Source organism: Cyprinus carpio, chromosome A2, assembly GCF_018340385.1.
Source record: "Cyprinus carpio isolate SPL01 chromosome A2, ASM1834038v1, whole genome shotgun sequence".
Classification (NCBI taxonomy): domain Eukaryota; kingdom Metazoa; phylum Chordata; class Actinopteri; order Cypriniformes; family Cyprinidae; genus Cyprinus; species Cyprinus carpio.
In genome coordinates, this window is record NC_056573.1 from 2,192,359 (window position 1) to 2,210,937 (window position 18,579).

Below are 18,579 nucleotides of genomic sequence, written 5' to 3' on the forward strand. Positions count from 1 at the left end.
CTTGAGTAATGAATGAAAAGACCCCTCTGCGCGCCCCGACTAAATAACCTCCAGTAAGCTAACATTTTTCGACATTACATAAAGAAAAAAAAAAAAAAACCATAAAAAACAAAAAATGATGAATTGCATATTTAGTATTGCCACGGTTCCCATAAAAAATGCTGAAATGGGCCTGTGATTATTAAATTTCATTCAGCCTGCATGATCAGAACATTTTTATTCGTTTCTTGGTGTATTTTAGGATTATACGAACGTTTGGATCAAGAAACGTCCAACTGTGCCACAGTAAACCCGAATAATTTCGACCCCATCTCATTTTTTTCGATTTTATACAGGTTAATTGGCACTTTCTTCAACGTTATTGTGCTCTAAATGTATTATTACTGTATAGTAGCACAGGGGAGGTTGTGTTCTGGACGGGTTTAGAAATCAAGCGTTAGCCTAAATTTTAACTCAAATAGCATGGCAATTTATTAAACAAACAATGCAGTTCCTTCAGAAATTACTTTTTCAACAAGAGGAGATAAATTTGAAAGAAATATGGCGTTATACATGTTCCGTTCCTTGTTATAGTGGAACATTTGGACTATGAATGCAGTTCAATTTAGAAACACTTTTTGGTGTTTGGTCCATAGATATCCGGCTACACTTTAGAAATAAAATTACTATATGCAATTTACACGTAATAAAAAACAAGTCCATAAACGTGTGACGCACGTCAACACAGCCCAGCATATAGCTCACAAAAACGAAGAAGACTTACGTGTTATTCGAAGTAACACTGTCCTTAACAAACCAAGATCTAGTTCGGTTTCTGTTCAGTCCATCTCGGGGGTTAGAGTAGGTAAATATCAAAAAAACGTGTCTCGGTATCAAGAAAAGGCATTTTTTTTTTCAATCAACAAACAACAAAACGAAGAAGAAGAACCGAAAAAAATACTTGTTTGGTCAAAACTTGCCTGCAGTCATACACAAAAAGCCCCTGACGTGCGGTATATGGGCGCTGACTCGGGAAAGTGGGGAAAGGAGCGGAAAAAACGACATTTGACAGCTGTTCTTCCCGTTCACCGGTGAATTATTCAGACTGCGATTCAAACATCTCTCGAACCGAATGGAAGTTCTGCAACTTCTCATGCTACGCAGCGCACATGTCGCCAATGTCTCCAACCTCTCCTTACCGGTGTTTAGGTACCATGACGCGAGGCGCCCTTGGTGCGCCATGGTGGCCCTCCTGAGGATTTCCCGTGGTTTAAGGACGACGTGGTGTGTCGTGATCGAGTAAATCGGGCAGAGTTTCGTCCACGGTGTAGTGGCGGCCAGGTGTCCCGAGCGATCCCCGTCCCGCGTACAAGCTCATGGCCTGCATGTTGCAGTTTTGATAGGTGGCCGTGGAGGTAGTTTCGAGATAGAGTTCTGGCTGCAGGGCGAGCTATAACACGGACGTCTGATTGGGCGGAATAGTTTTCAGGGACAATGTGGGAGTTATACCTGTCCGTGAGGAGGCCACGAGAGACGGGGTGAGCTCGCCTGGAGCTTGAGGACCAGCCGCGGAGGGAGGGTCATTATGTTATCCACGCTGAAGCCTGCGCTGGGGTCTGACGGGCCTTTGCCGTGGTGGTGTCGATGCTGCTGCCCTGCTGTGCTTGCTGCTGCTGCTGTTCCCCGGCGCTGTCCAGGCTGAGTAGAGCGGAGTGTGGACGGGATGCTGTGCGGGCTGCCGCTCGACATGCTGCTGCTTGCTGCTGTCTCGGGGCTCTCAATCTTGGGAACAGTTTCTTAGCGAGGGCGAAACAGCCTGCGGCGGCGCTCGGTGCCCTTCTGGGAACGTGCCGTTCTCGGTTTTAATCGTCTCCTGAATGGCGCACACGGGCTGCGTAGCCGGCACCCCCGACTGCTCCTGGTCGCGGCCAGTCTTGCTGCTTTGTGGGGCGGCTGATTCTGCTGCTGGCGGGGGAAGGCGCTTTTCCTTCACAGTTCGCTCTTCTTATCCTTTGAGGCGTCCTTCTTTTTGAAACGCCGCCGTCGCCCTCACAAAGCTGCACGTTTCTCAACCATATTAGTACGAGTTCCGAGGTAGTGTCGATGGAGGACCAGTAGTTAGCTGCCTTTTGCCCAGGTTCTTTTTGTCATTCGCGGGGCACCTTTTGACCCAAAAGCACTCGTTCAGGCGGTGACCAGAATTGTGTTTCTGATACTGTTCTGCCAGCCCTGGCTTGTTGTCCCTGTAAAAGGGGTTTTTTTTTTTTTGGGGGGAAAAGGGGAGGAAAAGCGCTCCATTATTGAACTGAATTAAATGCCGTTTAGGGTCACCTTCTTGTTCCGGGGAGTTTCTGGATGGCCATCGTGGATGAGCGCAATGTAACTTGGTACGGCTGGTTGCGTTGTCGCGGTTTTACCATAATCCTTGGGCTGCGGCTGCGTCGATGCTCCGTGTACGGTTCCGTACGCCCCTCGCCATGCTGGGCGCAGGGGGTACTGCTCATGGGCCGCGTGAGAGTACATTGCTCATGTGGGGCTGGCCATCCCGGTTTGTACCCCCCTCCGGGCCGGCGGTACCCCTGCCCGGTAATTAAAACTTTGCGTCGCTGCTGATGTACGGCCACGACTCCCCAGCGAGTGTTTGGGACGGAGGACGGAATAGCGCGCCTGCATGGGACTTCTCCTCCCTAAACGGCGCTTGGCGAAAAGAAAGAAAAAACGCAGACAAGTCCAAAGAAGTTTGACAGCAAATCCACAAAAAAAACCCGCCTGAAAACTGGGAAGGCAGTCCAACCGAGAGTCCACGTTCTTGCCACCGTATTTATAAAATGTGCTATTGGATTGGACTCGCGTAAACTGGCCAAACCTCTTTCTGTGCGGAGAGCGGGTGGGGGGGGGGGCCCCCCCCCCCCCCCCCCCCCCCCCCCCCCCCCCCCCCACCCCCCCCCCCCCCCCCCCCCCCCCCCCCCCCCCCCACCCCCCCCCTGCAAAAAACATTCTGAACGAGATGAGAGCTAAGCATCGAGTCACTACATAATGCTTTTGCCCGCCGCACTTCCAAATTCTTTTACCCTCTTTGCTGCCAGGTTAAGACTCCTCCCAAATAACATCTAAGTTGTCCAATGGGGATGGTCGGGCCGTGGCAAAGCGAGCGGCCACCACACAAGGTCTTTGAAGAAATAAACGAGAGGTGTTGGGGTGCGTCCCAGCTTTTTCTCACCATAGCCAAAACACACACTTCTCCAGAACTTAAAGAGCCATACTCTCCGACAAATAGCCAGGGGGGGGGGCGCGGGGAAATACGCCACCCAAGATTGAAAAAATACTTGAGACGATTATAATACATACAAAAAAAAACGTTTGTTTATTAAATTATTATTGGATGTGTATGTGTGAAAACAAAAAAAAAACTAAATTACATCATAAAACGGACTTCATCACACTCCTTGTGTCTGAATTATTCGATTAATTAAATTCATACACATAAACCATTTCAAAAACCAAACTAAAATCCAGTCATAAGTTGTAAAAAATAGTGCTAATAATGAATTTGGTAATGGCTTGTATTTTTCCGCACCTCCCCAATTAGAAGCTTGGGAGGAAACGTTTGTTTTTTCAATATAATCAATATGAGGAATTAGCGTCAACAATAATCCGCCGGCTTCCTGGCATTTTTTTGTCATAATGCTGGTTCTTTCATTAAACAATGCGTGTTAGTTAAACCCGGTCTCAATCAAACACTGTGTGAGCGGATTCAAAGCCCATCGTCCCGGGCAGAGGAGCCCATTATGCTGGCAAATTAAGCAAATTAAGACATCTGGAGGGAAGAAGGAAGCCGAGGCTGCGAAAAGCGTTTCCTTTTGCTCCAAGTTGCGAGCGAGATTTTACAAAAAAGCCTGAGAAAAAACAAATAAAGCAAAACACACCTCACATGTGGTCACCACTGGTGTCAAAGGAGTGAAAAATCATGCATCCTTCACCCGTAGCGCTGGTTTATGAACATGCCAATAAAATTACGTTGTCTTCGTGTGAAAAATGCTTTACTTCCAAAATAATGCCCTAAATTTATATGTTTATTTATGTGGGGCATTAAGGACTTTAACAGATTGTCAAGTTACAAGTCACCTTTTATAGCCGCTTTAAAGGAAGCCACAGCTTTTAACAAGTTGTCACCCAGAAAAATAGTTTGGTTAATAATGCAACGGAGGGGACATAAACAAACAGTTCAATTTCCCCCCCCCCCCCCCCCCCCCCTCAGTAATGTCATTCTAGTTTCAGCTCTCTTCCAATGTGGTCAGGGACAATCAAGCCGGAAAAAAATTATTTGCCAGAAAATTCAGAGTCCTCTAAAACAAGCCAATCAAAACTCCATGGTTGAGAGAAATGGAGAAAAAAAAAAAAAAAAAACCCTTCTTTTTTTTGAAAAAACAAGGCTCAGTCGATTTTTTTTTTGGGCCAGTTTCTCCTCTGGAGAAAATTGTTTGAAATAGAGTCGTACCATTATTGCATTCATTAAAAAAAAGTGTGTATATATATATATATATATATATATATATATATATATATACTTACTATTTGTTTATTTTTTAATATTATTCTCTTAACTTACATTTTCTGTTCTTTTTTTAATCTACACATAAACGCTTCTTCAAGCTCCTTCATTATGTGTCTTCATAAAGCGGCCTACAAGTGAAAAAGTGAACGCTTACTCATATTGTGGACATCGCGCGTATTATCTCGAGGTAAAAACCCAAACACCGCCCTGCTGTTTAAATGTACGACGGCCATGCATCCTTTATGAAAAGAAGATTGGAGGAGGGACACAACATTGTGCATGATAATTGTGAGGCCAAGTTGCGGTCACAATATTTTCCTAATCCCCCACAGGTCGCTCTGATTAAGTGACCGTGGACTAGTTGATACTTCACTGGTTTCTCCTTACAGGACCCGGGCATGAACTTTTCTCTTTTGCCCCAGGCTATTTGTTCAATTCAGTGCGCGCCTCTTACTTAACCCCAAACTTCTGCCCACCCCGAGCTCCCATTCCAGCCAATTAAACCAGCTACCTCTGGATAACGCGAAAACAGGACTGTTAAAAGCCGGATCTAATTGTGAAGTAGAAGATATGGTTTTGTCTTGATAATTTGTCAACATATATATATATATATATATATATATATATATATATATATATATATATATATATATATATATATATATATATATATATATACCTAATGTAGTCATATCGCCGAATCAATATGACTAAATTAGGTACTTCACCAAAAATGTTCACTTTACAGGTTATACTTTCAGCTGTGCGTTACCAGTAGGCTACGACTGTAACCAGTTAGTAGTAGCTAGTAACAGTATAAACAAACAATACGATTCAATCTCCAGTTTCTACTGTTTGTGGTCAATTACACTGTAATACGTTTTTGTAAATAAAATAACGTTCTCATGTTATTATTAACAATAATATTTTTGTTTGATCTTTTTTTTAATTTAATCTTTATATGCATGGCGATACTCGGGTAATTCTATCTTTATATAATTAGCAAATAAAATGTATTATCTTTGCTATCTGAAAAGCGGACAAATTTTGAGGCATGTTGTAATATTGATAAGCGCGAAAACAAGAACGATTACAATTTACAGTATTATAAAACGCTTAATGTGTTCGACTAGAACCATCATTATATATCTTTCCCAAAATAATTTATTAAAACTGTTTAATATACAGACATATATAGACAGATAAGCAACAGTATGGATTGTGTTGTGTGAAATTTTCCTCTGTGGGGTTGATGAAGCATCGGCATCCCAAATAAAAACAGCAGAAGGTACAAAATGCATAACATTTACAAAGCAGTAATCATTCTGAGCAACCAATAAAGCAACATTTATTTTTAACATTTGATAAACGTAAAAAAAAGAGCACATAAAATACAAGAATCGATGGTAGGCCTTTGTCTAGTTTTGGCATGACTGTCCGAAAGGAGAGGAAGTCTGTGATGGTCACAGAGAGTAAAGAAACAACTCTGCGTCCTGTGCCCTTAGCGCCCTCTTTCGATCACAAATGACCAGTATATGCAAATTTACAGAACTTATCGAATAGACACAATTTTTACACAGGTTTATTATATATATATATATATATATATATATATATATATATATATATATATATATATATATATATATATATATATATATATATACCTTGTACACAGGTATAAAAAAAGTAAAGTAAAAAGACATTTAAAAATTAAATCAAGAAAACTGACAAAAAATAAATGGATTAAAAATGAAAGGCAATGTTGATTTAAGAGAACAAAGAAATAAAAGTAACTTTTAAATACAATAACAACAAATATTCTAGTGCTATTAAATGTGCTCCACAAAAATAAAAAACAAAAACTTTTTTCTTTTTTTTTTTTTTTTTCGTGGCAGAAAAATGTAGGCCTATATATACACACATACATACAGTATATGCATGAAATGGAATTTAGAAACAGACATAGTGTTAGTGAAATAATAGGATAGAACTGCAAAAATAGCCCGCTTTTCTGTACTATCCTCAAGTGACTTTCCGCAGGCCAAGACATTCCAGAAAATGCAAGACTACGTTTTATTAACTTGACACTGCTACCCTCTTGTGTTCATTATGAAGATTTATTCTTATTTCTTTTCTTTCTCTTCTTCTTTTTAGAAATAAAAGAAATAAATTTTTTTTTTTTTTTTTTCCACGAACATTCATGTTTAGTTGTTTTCGGTATCTGTGTAAGTGACATACAAACTCTTAAGTACGTTTTTTAACTTTTTAAAAACTGTGTAACTGTATGTATATAAGTGTACTTAATTATCTCCGCAAAGAACCTGAGAGAGAGTGTGGAGACAGTAACTCAGCATGACCCTGTTTCTCAAAGGCAAGGTAAAGAGGGCTGAAACCAGGGTTTCGAAAACAGTGAGATGCGGGTCGGGGTGTCAAGAACTGAACAGTAATTCCCATTTATAAATGCAACTCATTCTGAAACATGTACATACATGTATATAGATGTAGTAGGGTAAGCTGTGTAGATTTAGTTCTGGACTGTTTAGAATGTGAAAGTGCTATGGAGAGAGAGAGCTGTCCTGCAGGTGATTTCACGTCTACAGTTACCATGGTTACACATTATGTAGTCTACATTCTGACTTTAAATAGACTTTATATTATAATTACTATTATTTAATTATTAATTTTATAAATTAATTATTGCATGACAATTAATTAATGTTGTCAATTAATTATCGCGTGATAGTTGCAGACAGCTTGTAGCCCTGTAGGGGCATAGATATGATGATTTAATCTGTAATAACACTTTTCACTCATGTGCGTCCGATCCTGCTCCCCTGAAGGACTTTCATCATCCAGCGGAGGACAAATTCAGAAGTGAATATATCGCCATACCTGATGACTGATGAAGGGAAGAGCCCTTGGGACCTGAATAGGGGAGCAGAGCAACTGTGGGTCTCTATTATTTGAAGGCTGCGCCCTCTAGAGGTCGCACTGAGACACAGCAAAACGTCAATACCTCATTATACTAATACATGGAATGTTACCATCACAACGCGTGGTCTCCTCACCCCATTAGCTGCTCTTACAACAGGAATCTCTAAACACAGTTGTTACAAATAAATATGCATGTTGTTATTTGGTCTTTTAAAAATGTTTAAATATATAACACAGGGTCTGTTGAATATGCGCTATATTCTGATAAGCTGACGAACGTTCTGAGGTGTGCAATATTTATTAAGTAAACGCGTAGCTATGCAGTAGTTCCAGCTGTGAGTCGACCGCATTACAGCTCCAACACCCTTATGCGCTTCAGAGCGCGGTAAAGTTTTATTTTTTAGGTTTTATATTCGCTGCATAATCGCTTGGGGCTGCTTTTAGGATCGTCTGCAAATTTACCTCACGATTCAAAAAAGAAGTCCAGTAATTCATTTAGATTTGTGTTTACAGGATTAAGTGAATGCCTAGTGGGCAAAACCGACTGAATATTTTTTGACAATATCTCGCTTTTAGACAGTACTTCCCCAAAGTATGTACAGTACAAATATGTTTAGTAAACACTTGTAGTACACAAAAAAAAAAAAAAAACGATCTTACGGACTATCTTTTGCCAATATCTCCCTTACTGTCCGCACAGTACACAAATAGTTTCATGAAAAATACAGTAATTCACCTAAAGGGTTTTTTTTTTTTGTTTGTTTTTTTTTTTTTTTTTCATGTTACAAAGCTTGTAGTACATTTGTAGCAACAAGACTGACTTACAGGTGAGATTTTGACACTATTTCCTTTACTATATGTGCATTGCACAAATATTTTTAGGGATTCTTTTTTTATTATTATTCATCATAAGGGTTTCTTCATGTTCCAAAGATTATAATATACCCATAGTTACAAGACTGACTTACTACATATGACATTTTCCCAATACCTCCTTTACTTACAGTAGTTTATTTATTTATTTATTTATGAAAATAATTGTCTAGTGTACATATATGCAGGGAGATATTGGCAAAATCTCACCTGTAGTAAATCACTATGAGTAATACAAGTTTAGCTTAGTTTGACAATCAGTGTGTCATTTTAAATGTTAAAAAGTCATTTTAATGAAAATGCATTGAATGTTTTTACCCAGTCGGTGGAATTGTCAGATCTATCACTTTATCGATCGTCAGCGCGATTAGCGATCAAAGTTTCTCCCGTTTAAATTTTTACTAGTGTGATGTTACGCCCACGAACAAATCGCTCTTTTGAACAAAGCTTTAGGTGAACCAATCGTTCTCTTTCACGTAATAAATTGACGCTCGTTCACTGAAATCTCCCCCCTCCAGACCAGCCCGGCGCTATTAGCAGCGCATGCGCAGCTCAGTGAACCAGGTAGCTCTGTGAACTGTTTCGGCCCTGTCAAATAATGATTAAATCTTGAGCCAATAGCCTTTTGAGTATGAGATGTGAAGGAGCACGCGGATTTTGTCTTCAGTATAGTGAAGGAACCTGCCCTTCACTGAGTTTATTTTAAGTCTGAATTAGAGAGATCTCTCGCTCATGAACGAAGAGTGCACCGGGTCACTCGCCATTTAGGGCAATGTGAGTCAATCTCGCTCAGTAATCAGCAGATAGCGGATGCAAAGCGCGCAGTTATAGGTACTGTGCACATATCGCTTGTTTATATATTCATATTTAGTATACAAAACATAACTCCACGTTTAATCCCAAATTGATGAATGTGTAAATGTCTGACCAAACAATTAAAATGTTAATTATTCAAGAAAACCTAGTGTTTTGGTAATCTGAACCACTTGTTTAGACTTATTTTATTTAATGAGTAGATTAGGCAAACATTTTAATAAAGCCAAATCAGTGTTTTGTAACAACAAAATAAGACTATTTTTCGCCACCTGCTGGTGAATTTATTTAATATGAAGAAATGGTTACTGAACGAATCTGAATGAATCATTTTGGTGAACAAACTGAAAATGAACAAATCTCTTGAAAGAATCAAAATTTCCACCACTAATTTGCAAATACAATACATGTAGGCGGTTTTGAATAAATTGTTTCATATTGATGTGCTTGCATATTGTTAAAACTAATTGTGGTAGTGATATCTTAGGACTAAGTAGGACTTTCGACTCTATAGAACAGCAGCAAGCAAAAGCGATTAAAAAAGCCTTAATGTCCAGCTTAAATACCACAACCGGGGAGACACATAGCTGTGGAAACTCATATTATCAGACACACATGAAGCAAGCAGCATCTCTTTTTTCCTTTGTTTGTCTAAGTAAATAGATTTCATATTTACAATACAGAGGGGCATTATGTAGTATTTATAGATACTTATGCACATAACAGAATTATAAATGGTGTAGTTTGGCTGTTAAAAGTAGATTTGTCAGCGAAGCATGATAAAGCAACCTTTAGCAGGATGCCATCTTGATCCTTCTCTTTCTTCTTCTTTATTTTAACGCAGCATGCATCCTTTATGTTGCATTTCTGCCATCTTCTGGAGCTTATTTACTCTGTGTGGTACAGTATTTGTTTTTCATATTCTTGATATTAATCCTGTTTTCCAAAAAAAAATAAACAAAACATTTCCCTCATTCCTTGTCCACCCTACTGCATTCCAGTATATGTTCTTTAAACCATGTCCAGCTAATCTTAATTCCACTCATGTCTTACCCAGATCTCTTGTCAGTACCAGTTTCCTTTACAAAACCTAAAAAAATATTTTCTGATTTCTTGTTTTTCTGCCACATTCTACAATACTTCTCACCATTCTCTCTACTCGTCCTAAAACTCTGAACAGGTCCTTCATTTCTGTCTTTCCTAAGCAGATTCCCACAGATACTTAGAACATGCTCGACCGTCATATCCTGCACTGGATGGCACATTTATGTTGGGATGTTTTTCCCTAATACGGGGGGGGAAGAGTTACATTAAGATACTATGCCCCCATTCTAGTTCTGCTTAAAATGGACTTATTTTCATACTCAAACCTTATCTCTTGCACCACCCTCCTCTGTTTTGTGTAGAATAATAAATGCTTTCCCTTTTCTTTCTTTATCCATTGCTTCTGCTATTGTGGTCTTATTTCGTTCAACCCCTAGGCTCCTTTTCCCTCTGATTTATATATTTTAATATTAAGTTCAACAGGTCCTTTTTTGTTTGCCTTTTTTGTGCAGCTTGTCTGCACTTTCATTCCCAGAAATACCTTGAATGAGCTGGGACCCACACTGAATGCAATATTCTTTCTCTTGCCTAACCTCCTCTGTTGTATAAATAAATAAAATATCATCAGAAGCAGGCCCTGAGGACTTTTAGCTGTGGCCTGATTTACTTCTCGCAAGAACCAGATACAGAGTCCCACTTAAAAAAAACTGTGGAACACCACTTTCTACAATCCATCTCTAATGCTTTAAAAATGGCATACTAACTATACAAGCATACACACGTAAATAGTCAGAGGGTCTTTTACTGATATTCCTCCTTTATATCAGAAGTGCCTTTCATATTTTCTGCTCGTCAGTAGCTTTAAATCTACCCTTTGGGACCCTCCAGTGCCGCAACTGGTCTAATTGGCCATATTACAGTTGACCTCAATTCTTCCTCCTTCGCTATATTATTATATCTTTTGCTATTTTATGTAATGTCCAAACTCAAAGCTTTCCTCTGTATGTTTTCTCCTTCTCCCAACTAAACTGCAAACCACATTTTTAACTTGGCATGATATTTCTCTATGCTATGGCCAGCTTATATTAATCCAATAGTTGGACTGCTAACCAGTTCTTTGTTTTTTTTTTTTGCCGGTAAGCCCAAAGGCATTTCCCCAGCTTCCAGCTATATTGCACATTACTGGTGTGGTTCCTTACTGATCCTAAACACGTTCCTAGAGACTCGAGCTTGCACTATGTTTAAATTGGCTAAAACATGGACTGGGGGGATGGCGGCTCTATTACCACAGTACAGCCCTGGTCGAACCTGTTATATGATCATTGCTATATAATCTATCTTTCAAAGCTGTTATATTAGCTCCCCATTTTAAACTTGAGAGACATCTCATGACATTTATCACTTTCCTGCACTTATCAACTTTCATGTTAATTTATTGTCAAAGTAAACTCCAAGGAACTGAAAGCATTCAACTTTTTCTAAAAAAGCAGTTTCAGCTGATTTCCTCTAATCTTTTTCCTTGTAAAAAACATAACTTTAGTCTTTTCAGTTGAAAATTTAAAACCCCATTTTCCACTTGATTTATTTCCTCTTGCACTTTCCTTACTATATACTTAATATTTCTCCCTCTTTTCCATAACATCCCATCATCAGCAAACTGTGACCTACCCATACCTATTGTTATATTTGAAAAAAATGTCGTTAATCATAATGAAAAACAGAGTTGGGCTCAGAACACGTCCTTGAGGGTTTGTTCCATTTCTTACTACTATTTACTGGTGGCTACTTATTTACCCATCTTCACTTTGAATCATTCTTCAATAGCAAGGGAAATTCCATTATCCAAGTTAAACTTGTCCCCTCCAATACCCAGTAGATGCATTTTATTCAAAAGACCATATTTTCCCACCAGCATGTCATAGCCTCTTCTCTACTATCAAGATACGGACGGCCCACCACCCACCACCTAAACAACTGCCTATCTTTAATTTTATTTGGGCTTAACGCCTTCCCTTCTCAATGCTATGTTGATGTTCTTCTACTTTCCAAAGACGTACCTTAATCTTTCATTTATCCATCCCACCAAGAAACAGCTGAGCCTTATTTGATTGTGTGTTCTGTCGTGATGTTAGAGCTATAGTGTATAGTAATTTCCTGGCTTGCTATTGTCCATTGGCTCGGACTTTTTTTTATTGGTAGCCAAGATTAGTGGTCTTCTTTCCTACTCGTCCTGGTGCACAGATCCTTGCCCCTCCCTTACCCCATACTTTATTGTATAATAATAATAATAAGTGATAGTTAGTGATAGTTTCATTGATATTTTTTTCCAAATATTAGTATTGATAAGGTTAGTTCGTTCATTCGGTCGAATATTGTGCTTGTAGGCAATGTTGTAGCCGATATAATTAATCCTTTTCGTTGTTTAAGTAAATTGCATCCCCCTCTACTTAGCTCAGTTGGAAAAGATAATAATGAATTTTAAAGCCGACTAACCTCACTTTATGACTTTCTCTCAAAACCGGGGGGGACTTGCGTGTGTTGTTTAAACGAGGTTGTAGACACTACATTGGTCCTAATATACTAAGGATATCAACAGAAGTTTATATCCATGGAACTGTACCTTCAGGGGTTAAGCACCATGCTATTAATTGAGCCGGTTTAAAAAAAACATAATTTGGATTCACATGAGTTAAAACATTTCAAAGACCTATTTCGAAATTGCGCCTTTTCTATGAATAAGATTTTTAGAGAAGTTATCCATAATCAATTTACAGATTTATTGATTGGTAAATAACATAATGGATATTTTTCAGTCCTGGATTTAGGACCAAACCTAGCACAGAATCAGGCAGTTATTGAAGTTTACAAATGATATTTGTTAAAGTATTGACTCCTTCCGGGAAATTGTTTGCCTTAATGATGTTAGATTTAAGTGCAGCCTTTGAACGACTTTAGATCACGCTACTTTTTATAACCCCCGCCCTTAGGATTATGTAGGAAATCAATGGTGTAACCCTTACGGTGAGTTTTCCTCTTATTTTGCATGACAGGACATGTTCATGTACAAAATTGGAAATTATAGTCTCTGCATCCGCTGCTATTCCCTCCCCGTGTGCGTCCGGGGGGTTCCTCAGGGTGTCAGGATCATTGGTCCGACTCTGTTCTCTCTGTATATGTTACCCCTGGGGTCTATTTTTAAGCCTCAGCATAATATTAACCTATCACTATTGTAATGCTGATGATTTACATTGTACCTTCCTTTGGAGTGTGATGGTTTGTGCATCTTTTACTAAATTTTATAAGTGCTTGACTTGAGGTAAAGGGATGGCTAGCAAATAATTTTTTACAATTAAATGATGGAGTAAGACTGAGTGTATTATGTTTGCGGAACAAGGAGCTTGGGAATACTCCGTCTGGAAATAATAGCCCTACTGTCCACCAATATGACGAGTTATTGTAAAGAACCTTGGAGTATTTTTTTGATGCTGACTTACCGCTTTGATCGTCAAGTGAAACGAGCAGTTTGTGAAAATCATCCTTCTTTCAGTTAAAGAAAATGTGTTAACTGAAACCAATTCTTTATCGTCGTTACAAGGACTTGGATATTGTTTGTGCATGAGCCTTTGTTTCAAACCCCGGCTGGGACTATTGTGAATGCTCTTTATCTTGCGGCATAAGTGAAATCAATGATTTACAGACTCGCTTCGGTGTGTCCAGAATGCGCAGCGTAGATTTTTTAACACAATACCAGGGAAAAAGGGATCAAATAACCCCTTTATTGATATCACCTCAACTGGCTAACTGTTAGATAACAGATACAATATAAGGGTGTTGACTGTTTTTTTTTAAAGCACTACAATGATCAAGTCCTGAGTACATAAAAAGATATGGTCAATTCCTTATCAGTCCTCAACGATCACAGTCCGCGCTCAGTCGCTCCTCAAGGAATAATCTTCCTAAACCTTTCCCACGGTTCCTCGTCTTGAGGCGTATATGGATACCGCACGCTTTTTTTCTGTGTTGCGGAACTCCTGCAACCTTTGGACATGTGTTGATGAACCACTATCCCTAAGAAACCCATCATATAGGCTTGGATATGTTTTAAACGGAAATTGCAAGCCTGATTTATTTAATCAAGCTTTTGGCGTTTGATTAGGTTCTGATTAACTGTGAGTGATTTGTTGTTTGATTCTCTTGATGTCTTGTTTTAATGTAATTAATGTTTGTATGTATTTTAGAGGTATGATTCAGGCCTAACTGTTGGACAGCAACTTTGGTCCATTCTAATGGTTTTGAACAAGTGCTTTAATGAAGAAAAGAGGTATGAGATTGCAGGTTGAGTTGATAAAGTGTTTTATATTACACATAACATACTTCATTTCTTTCTTGAATCCCATCTCTCTAGATAGAGGACCAGATACTTCACGCGAGTGGCCACTTACACCCTTCCAGGGCACCCGCACATGTTGTCACGAGGCTGCTGGGACAAATAGGATTGGAGTTTGGCACACAGGTTGGCTCCAACAAACCACGGTCATAAAAGCTGGCAGTTTTTCACGAAAGAGATGTTGCCGCTAGGAAACGCCACCGGCGTGGAGTTCTCTAAAAGGGGGAACTGTTTTGTCTGTGGCAACATAGCAGTGTTTAATTTCTGAATGAATGAAATCCTCATTTTTTAAAGAAATCACCGTGAACAAATTATTCCAAGAGGCCCATTTTATAGGGAGAGCCTTATACTCTTAATTCCTGAATTGAAATCAGCCATTAGAATTAATCAAGTGGAATTATACTGTACTTCAAACAAAGACATTCTTACCGGCAACTTTGCTAGCAAAGTTTCACTTTTATTTTTTCTTTAAAGTATCATTGTGAGAATACATAAATAAACATAAAACATTGAAAAATGTTTGTACAGGGATAGTTCACAAGAAACGAAAACGAGGAGAAAATTACTGTCATTATGTAACACGTACTGTTTTGGTTCCCAGTGACTTTGACTTGCATTCACCAAAAATGCTGAGATTTTTCATCGTTCTCAAATTATCTTCTTATTTAGGTTTCCATAGTTTATTGTTACAATAGTTTCCTTTCACAACAAAAAAAAGTTTCTATTTGTAATGTCTACTTGATACTGTCAACAGTTTACCGGACAACCTAATAGCTCTTAAATAATCGTTTGTGGGTATGTGTCACCACACCGCCAAATTTAGTTTTGCGATTATTTTAATTAAGTACTTGCAGCACCATGTAATTAATTAGATTTTTTTTTTTTTATTTACTGACTGTATAATAATAATTAGTTTGGAGTCAGTATAGTTAGTCATAATTTTCAAATCTTAAGATATTAACCTAAATTTTTACAACTAGTAAAATTAACAGTATTCTACAAGGTGTGATCTGTGAAGCACGCTGGCCCTTGGCGTCTACCTTTGTGCAGCAAATTACCAAAACACTCGCAAGGCATGAGCACTGAGTAAACCATACTAGGTATAGTTGTCGAGTTAACTTATCTGATGCTGATGAGAAGGTGTTTGCGCACCAATATCACTCTTTAATTTTCTTTGTATTATTTATAAGGCAGAACTTTAATTACATTAACAAGTTCAGGGAAAGATGAGCTGTATCTTCAACAATGAACAATATAATGACAACAAAAAACAGAAAATTGATGGGTTACGTTACATCATACTATGCGATTTAGATACACAGAAAAAAAGGCAACAATGATAAGGTTAAATGTTTAAATGCCAAACAAAACTTCATTTTTGTTGTTGTTTGTTTTTTGTTATTTCAAATATCCTGAGGGGATGAAGTTAAATTAAATGCCAACAGAAAAAGAATGAAAACAAAGGAGATTAAAGCCAGGTTTGCTTGTGGATGGAAAAAATTTTAATTTTTTGCACATAAAGTAACGAAAATAACAAAATATTCAAGAGATACTTATTTGGATGTTGCTCTATATATTTAAGTTGTTTCGCGCTTGCGATAATGCCGTAGGTCACATGATAACGTCGAAAAAAAAAAACAAAATGCGTATGATGATTGCAGTCATACCAAAGGCCACTAGAAGGCTAGTCTCCGCATAGGCAGACCTTCGCCATGAGGCCATTTGACCGCCCATGTGGACCGACATGTTCAAACAACCAATCACAGTTCAATTTCGCTCATCGTCCCGTTTCAAGGCGGTGAAAATGTCACCAGCTCCCACAATAACAAAACCCAGTGGTAAAACTCTCTGAAATATTTAAAAGATTTCTATGCCCCAAACTTTAAATATTTCACATACTTTTTGCAAATCCAGGGTTTTAGTTGATCCTGATCAGCGCTCAGTACATCACAGTGGTAACACCAGGCAGCCTTTTCCCTTCGTGTCCGTTAAGGGGTTTGGCGCCACGGCAATCTTTGTTTCCAGGCGGAGCATTAAAGAACGCGACACACATGTCTCGTGGAAATCCTGTTAGAATTCAACACAATCCATGAGGACATTCGACACCGGGAACAACTCCTGAAGTTTTTCCCACCTTGTGTGTGCCAAATGCATCAGACTTTGTAGCCAATGGGGTCCGCTGAAGACTCCTAGAAGGCAAACCTGCAACCATAAGCCCTAAGAAAAGCGTATGGCTAATTGCGTTGTTTATAGGTGATGTCAGTGGGAGGAGAGTCGCTTCACTACACTGAATAACACAGCTTTTTAGAGGAACAGCTTATAATTTAAGTGCATCCTAAAAAGGTACAGCGCATTGTCTAATCCCACGACAATGTTCACACACTAAAAGGCAATACTTGTTTTGGATCGAACATATTTTTAAGAGTTTTGCAACCAAAAAAAAAAAAAAAAGCAGCCGTTTATAAGAGAAGCAACTGACGTGTTTTGCGAGAGTTGGAATTCAGCTCTACGGCAAAAAACAATCAAATTCTCATCTCAATGCCATCCTATGGGATCCGTAAACACAATTGAGTGTCACAGAACTATGATTGAAAATGCAAATGGATTTCAAGAACGCTGGTAATTTGATCGGTTTATTAAGGCAACACCGCGTGGATCCAAGTTGGACTGCTTATGCTTTCCTTCAACTAGTACAGTACTACCCAGCTGACCCTCCTCAGCCTCCCAATAGTACGAACACATCTCTGTTCATCACTTCACATTAAACAACGGTCAAGGCTATACGCTTTTCATCCACCTTGCTAAGTAAGGTTCTTATTGCAACACTATTTACCTACACTCGTTGAGTCTAGGCGGTTTTCCCACAGGCCGCTCTTGCTGCTAGCTTGATTCAGGTGTGGTTGTGATCAGAGATTGAGCTAAAAAACCCAGCGGGGACTGCAGCTATTATACAACCATTTTTTGAGAAACGCTGGTCTTACAGCTATTCCACAGATTCTGTACAACTAAGGCCATACTCCAAGATTCAGGAGCAAAGTGTAGTACTTAATCCAGATAAAAAAAATCACCGGAGATACGCAACTAAGTAGTGCAATCTACAAACACAAACAAACAATAATAAACTTCAACTAAAAACCATAATAATAGCAAAACAAAAAGAAGTGATGTACTCCATAAGTGCTGTTTTCAGTAGGTTTATGCTAAGTCCTCAAACAATCCATAGTACCTGTAGGGAGTTCTGTGTAAATCCAATAACATTTCATTTAAGAATATATCATTAGGCACTGCAGTGGTCCGTTTTTGGAGTGGGCACCATCGTGGTGTGCTAGTGCCAAGCCAATCATTTCCCAGGACACTTCACCATCTCTGTTCCTCGCCAAAATTGAAGGAAGGATCTTTCCTAAAAAACCGGATGTCAACTGAATCCCTGACAAATATTCCAAGAGGGACAGCTTGAAAAATCATAATCTCTCTGAGGGTCACCTTAACTTCATTCTTCTGACACACTCTTAAACAACATCCTATAAAGTCCTTATCGATGCTTTCCACTGCTGTTTAACCAGGCTATTTTATTAGGAAGGCCTTTGTTAGAGCTACTGTTTCTGGGAAGCCCCCAAATTTCTCCCAAACACTAATTTTCATAACCAATTATCATCATTGTTTGCCTGTTTAAGGAGCAAAAATGAACAAACCATATTTGGCCAGAGAACATAATAGAAAATTGGAACAAAATCCCTTTCATTTGTTTCAGTGTGCAAACTGGGAATCTTTAAATGCAGTAAGTCTTGAAGTATATTGTTTTGTTCTGACTAGCCTGATTTACCATATGCCGCCCCACCCATCTTAAAAAACCAGAGGTGGGAAGTAACAAGTTACATTACCAAAACCTCGCCGCGTTTACTGTTAACTTTAAGTATCTTTTTTGTGTACTTCTATACACGAAAAGAGAGTGTGTTCTTTCTCTGCAGTGAAAATTCAGTCTGTTAAAATG

General features: G+C 38.9%; 1 protein-coding gene across 1 annotated transcript; it reads right to left on the reverse strand.

Annotated features, from left to right (window-relative positions):
* Nucleotides 1-948: 948 nt before the first annotated feature.
* Nucleotides 949-2,652, reverse strand: foxc1a (forkhead box C1a). Its single transcript, XM_042714033.1, is given in 11 exon segments — nucleotides 949-1,084; nucleotides 1,086-1,171; nucleotides 1,174-1,338; nucleotides 1,340-1,399; nucleotides 1,402-1,434; nucleotides 1,436-1,555; nucleotides 1,558-1,773; nucleotides 1,775-1,909; nucleotides 1,912-2,058; nucleotides 2,060-2,170; nucleotides 2,173-2,652. Coding segments are annotated over 11 exon segments (1,689 nt in total).
* Nucleotides 2,653-18,579: the final 15,927 nt, after the last annotated feature.